General features: G+C 49.8%; 1 protein-coding gene across 1 annotated transcript; it reads left to right on the top strand.

The window, feature by feature from the left end:
- Positions 1-675: 675 nt before the first annotated feature.
- LOC112617580 (NACHT, LRR and PYD domains-containing protein 7-like) lies at positions 676-3,769 on the top strand (the record flags this gene model as incomplete). Its single annotated transcript, XM_025374314.1, has 3 exons — positions 676-846; positions 2,475-2,645; positions 3,595-3,769. Coding segments are annotated over 3 exons (517 nt in total), but the record flags the coding sequence as incomplete, so codon positions are not given.
- Between the last annotated feature and the right edge of the window lie 1,676 nt (positions 3,770-5,445).

A 5,445-nucleotide genomic window follows, 5' to 3' on the forward strand; every position in this document is an offset into this window, starting at 1 on the left:
TAATTTTTTTTTTTTTGAGACGGAGTCTCGCTCTGTCGCCCAGGCTGGAGTGCAGTGGCCGGATCTCAGCTCACTGCAAGCTCCGCCTCCCGGGTTCCCGCCATTCTCCTGCCTCAGCCTCCCGAGTAGCTGGGACTACAGGCGCCCGCCACCTCGCCCGGCTAGTTTTTTGTATTTCTTAGTAGAGACGGGGTTTCACCGTGTTAGCCAGGATGGTCTCGATCTCCTGACCTCATGATCCGCCCGCCTCGGCCTCCCAAAGTGCTGGGATTACAGACGTGAGCCACTGTGCCCGGCCTTTTTGTATTTTTGTAGAGTTGGGGTTTCACCATGTTGCCCAGGCTGGTCTCAAACTCCTGACCTCAAGTGATTCTCTTGCCTTGGACTCCCAAAGTGCTGGGATTATAGACGTGAGCTACTGCGCCTGGCCTTCATTTTTGTATTTTTTGTAGAGATGGGGTTTCAACATGTTGCCCAGGCTGGTCTCGAACTCCTGAACTCGGGTGATCCTCCTGCCTCGGCCTCCCAAAGTGCTGGGATTACAGACACGAGCCGCCGTGCCTGGCCAAGAACTTCTAATAGTTTCTAAATGTGGAACAGCTTTTCTTTTATACATGTCTCTACACAATGTGAGGATTGCTCGCTCAAAGTGGAATCTCTTCTGCTTTTCCCTAGGATTAAAAACGTCAGCCCTGACACTGCTTACCGGGACTTCTGTCTTGCTTTCATTGGGAAGAGGACCCTCACGCACCTGACCCTGGAAGGGCACATCGAGTGGGAACGTACGATGCTGCTGCTGCTGTGTGATCTGCTCAGAAATCACAAATGCAACCTGCAGTACCTGAGGTGGGTCTCACGGTCTCCGCTCTCCCCAGTACCCAGAGTCCGCTGCACCGCGTTGCCGGGGGATCTAGGAAAAAGGGTAACCACTTTGGATGCCGTCCCAGACGGGGAATGTATTCCTCAAACAGGCCTGTGTGGGAAGTCAGCCTCTCCTCTTTCCCCTGCCAGCTTGGCTTCTGCGTTGCATAACCAGCTCTCGATGCAAAGAAACCCCCGAATTCTGTGCTGTGTTCCGGCTTTAGGGACGTGCTATTCCTGACTGCAGCTTGCCTACATGTTGGGGTGGAGAGCAGCGGCCCCCAGCCTTTTCTGCAATGGGGGCCGATTTTGTGCAAGAGAATTATTCCCTAGACAAAGGTTCGTGGTAGTTTTGGGATGAAACTGTTCAATCTCAGATCATCGGGCACTGAAGCTAATTGTTGGTGCCTGATCCCTATGCAGTGCTATGATCCCAGCACTTTGGGAGTCTGAGGTGAATGGATCATCAATCTCAGATCATCAGGAGTTAGGTACTCATATGGAGCATGCAACCTTCTCTGCACTCCTATGAGAATCTTTTTTTTTTTTTTTTTTTTGTTTTGAGGGGGGAGAGAGTTTTACTCTTGTTGCCAAGACTGGAGTGCAGTGTTGCGATCTCGGCTCACAGCAACCTATGCCTCCTGGGTTCAAGCGATTCTCCTGCCTCAGCCTCCCGAGTAGCTGGGATTACAGGCATGCACCACCATGCCCAACAAATGTTTGTATTTTTAGTAGAGACGGGGTTTCACCACGTTGGCCAGGCTGGTCTTGAACTTCTGACCTCAAGTGATCCACCTGCCTCGGCCTCCCAAAGTGCTAGGATTGCAGGCATGAGCCACTGCACCTGGCCAGGATAAAATTTTTATTTTGAGAATTAAGCATCAATTTGCCCCTTCTAGTCCCAGCTACACTGGAGGCTGAGGTTGGGAGGATCATTTGAGCCCAGGAGACAGAGGTTGTGGTGAGCTGTGATCATGCCACTGCACTCCAGCTTGGGCAACAGAGCGAGATCCTGTCTCAAAAAAAATTTTTTTCCTCCCTACAAAATCATCCACACAGGCCATTTTGGTGAAACATTGCACAGAATTGTATTACAGTCTCTTGGAGATGTGGCTGGATGTCACTCTAATGGCCATGGGGATACTTGAAAGAGCAGAGGAAAGATTAGATCTCTCCAATAATTCAGGCCGGGGTTGGAGACATGAGTAGAATGAGATAAACCAAAGACGTAACGTTTTGGGAGGTGAAGCAGAAGAAGCTAATCTGAGCCGGGCGTGGTGGCTCACACCTGTAATCCCAGCACTTTGAGAGGCCGAGGTGGGTGGATTACCTGAGGTCGGGAGTTCAAGACCAGCATGGTCAACATGGTGAAATCCCATCTCTACTAAAAATACAAAAATTGGCGTGTGCCTGTAATCCCAGCTGCTTGGGAGGCTGAGGCAGGAGAATCGCTTGAACCCGGGAGGTGGAGGCTGCAGTGAGGTGAGATGACGCCACTGCACTTCAGCCTGGGTGACAGAGTGAAATTGTCTCAAAAAAAAAAAAAAAAAAAAAAAGCTGATAGGTTATACTCTGTCCTCCTAGAAGAATGACTTTTCCCACGCTTTTCACAGGTTGGGAGGTCACTGTGCCACCTCGGAGCAGTGGGTTGATTTCTTCTATGTCCTCAAAGCCAACCAGTCCCTGAGGCACCTGCACCTCTCAGCCAGTGTGCTCCTGGACGAGGGTGCCAAGTTGCTGTACAAGACCATGACACACCCAAAACACTTCCTACAGATGTTGTCGTAAGTCTCCTCTTCCCACGGGCAGCTCCAGTTTAGCTCTGGGGCCATAGAAGAGAAAGGGTAACACCTGACTTGCTGGGCCACCCACGTGGCACCTCTCGCTGACATAAACACCTGCTTCAGGCTGGGCATGGTGGCTCTGCCTGTAATCTCAGCACTTTGGGAGGCTGAGGTGGGCGGATCATCTGAGTTCAGGAGTTCGAGACCAACCTGGCCAACATGGCGAAACCCCGTCTCTATTAAAAATACAAAAAAAACAGGGTGGGTGTGGTGGCTCACGCCTGTAATCCCAGCACTTTGGGAGACGAAGGTGGGCGGATCACGAGGTCAAGAGATCGAGACCATCCTGGCTAACATGGTGAAACCCCATCTCTACTAAAAAATACAAAAAATTAGCCAGGTGCGGTGGCGGGCGCCTGTAGTCCCAGCTACTCGGGAGACTAAGGCAGGAGAATGGTGTGAACCCAGGAGGCAGAGCTTGGCAGTGAGCCGAGATAGCGCCAATGTACTCCAGCCTGGGCGACAGAGTGAGACTCCGTCTCAAAACAAAACAAAACAACAAAAAAAACCAGCCAGACGTGATGGTGCACATCTGTAATCCCAGCTACTCAGGAGGCTGAGCCAGGAGAATTGCCTGAAACTGGGAGGTGGAAGTTGCAGTGAGTTGAGATCGTGCCATTGCACTCCAGCCTGGGTGACAGAGCGAGAGACTCCATCTCAAAAACAAACAAAAGAACACCTGTGTCCTGTGAGGGCTCCAGGTGGACCGCTACATCTTGGCCGCCTCGCATTTCTGGTCTTTCGTGGCCGTGATGACTTGCACAGGACAGGGGGCAGGGGATGAACAGGGAGGGCTGAAGCTGAGGACCCTAGCATGTGGACATCGCCAAGCAGGTTGGAGTTGTGGAAATGTTCTCATCCTTTTACCATTTGTTTCATACTTTTGCAGGTTGGAAAACTGTCGTCTTACAGAAGCCAGTTGCAAGGACCTTGCTGCTGTCTTGGTTGTCAGCCAGCAGCTGACACACCTGTGCTTGGCCAAGAACCCCATCGGGGATACAGGGGTGAAGTTTCTGTGTGAGGGCTTGAGTTACCCTGAGTGTAAACTGCAGGCCTTGGTGTAAGTCTCTGCTGGCTCTGTGTGTGTGTGTGTGTGTGTGTGTGTGTGTGTATGTATGTGCGTGTGCATGCGCACGTGTGCATGCAAGTGAATTCAAGCAGAAGAGAGAAGAAAGTACTGGTTAATTCATTTCAAATGTAACTTTACGAACTTGATAAGAATTAAAGAATAGGCAGAGGCCAGGCACGGTGGCTCACGCCTGTAATCCCAGCACTTTGGGAGGCCGAGGCGGGTGGATCACGAGGTCAGGAGATCAAGACCATCCTGGCTAACATGGTGAAACCCCGTATCCACTAAAATTACCAAAAATTAGCCGGGCATGGTGGTGGGTGCCTGTAGTCCCAGCTACTTGGGAGGCTGAGACAGGAGAATGGCATAAACCCGGAAGGCGGAGGTTGCAGCGAGCCAAGATCTCACCACTGCACTCCAGCCTGGGTGACAGAGCGAGACTCCGTCTCAAAAACAACAACAAAAACAGGCAGATACAGGTAGAAGCATGCTAATATTTGCATGTCTGCAGAACCTCTTCCTGCTACGAAGGAAGATTTGAGATGGGCAATTGGTTCTTGGATCTGATGCTTTGTGTGTGTTCTTTCAAATTCATATGACATAGCACTGCCTGCTATTGGAGGTAGATTGAGTTATATGGTAGGGCCAGTGACACCTTTTGTAAAATTTTTATTTCCATAGGTTATTGGGGAACAGGTGGTGAATGGCGGGCAAATCACCTAGGGTTCGAGACCAACCCGGCCAACATGGTGAAAACCCATCTCTACTAAAAAATACAGAAATTAACCAGGCTTGGTTGTGCGTGTCTGTAGTACCAGCTACTTCAGAAGGCTGAGGTAGGAGAATCGCTTGAATCCGGAGGCAGAGGCTGCAGTGAGCTGAGATCGCACCACCACACTCCAGCCTGGGCAACAGAGCGAGACTCCGTCTCAAGAAAAAAATAAAAAAAACTCAACCAAAAAACCTTATTTATAAAAACCTAGGTAGCAGGTTGGAATTGACCCATGAACTGTTGTTGGCTGAATCTTGTTACATGGGAAGAAGCTCAGCCTGAGTTACCTGTTCACATTAAGATCGTGGTTAGAACAATATTCAAGAGATTGCATAGGGTCGAAGACCTATTCCTGTTCGGAAATTCTAGCTAGTGTTCATTTCTGAGATTTTTTTTTTTTGCATGGAGTCTCACTGTCACCCAGGCTGGAATGCAGTGGTGCGATCTTGGCTCACTGCAACCTCTGGTTCCTGGGTTCAAGTAATTCTCCTACCTCAGCCTCCTGAGTAGCTAGGATTACAGGCGTGCACCACCACACCCGGCTAATTTTTGTGTATATGTATATGTGTGTCTCTGTGTGTGTGTGTGTGTGTATATATATATATATATATATATATATATATATATTTTTTTTTTTTTTTTGAGACAGAGTTTCACTCTTGTTGCCCAGGCTGGAGTGCAATGGCGCGATCTCTGCTTACCGCAACCTTCATCTCCCAAGTTCAAGCAATTCTCCTGCCTCAGACCCCCGAGTAGCTGGGATTACAGGCATGGGCCACCACACCCAGCTAATTTTGTATTTTTAGTAGATACGGAATTTCTCCATGTCGGTCAGGCTGGTCTTGAACTCCCGACCTCAGGTGATCTGCCTGCCTCAGCCTCCCAAAGTGCTGGGATTA

Source organism: Theropithecus gelada, unplaced genomic scaffold, assembly GCF_003255815.1.
Source record: "Theropithecus gelada isolate Dixy unplaced genomic scaffold, Tgel_1.0 HiC_scaffold_2618, whole genome shotgun sequence".
Taxonomy (NCBI): Eukaryota; Metazoa; Chordata; class Mammalia; order Primates; family Cercopithecidae; genus Theropithecus; species Theropithecus gelada.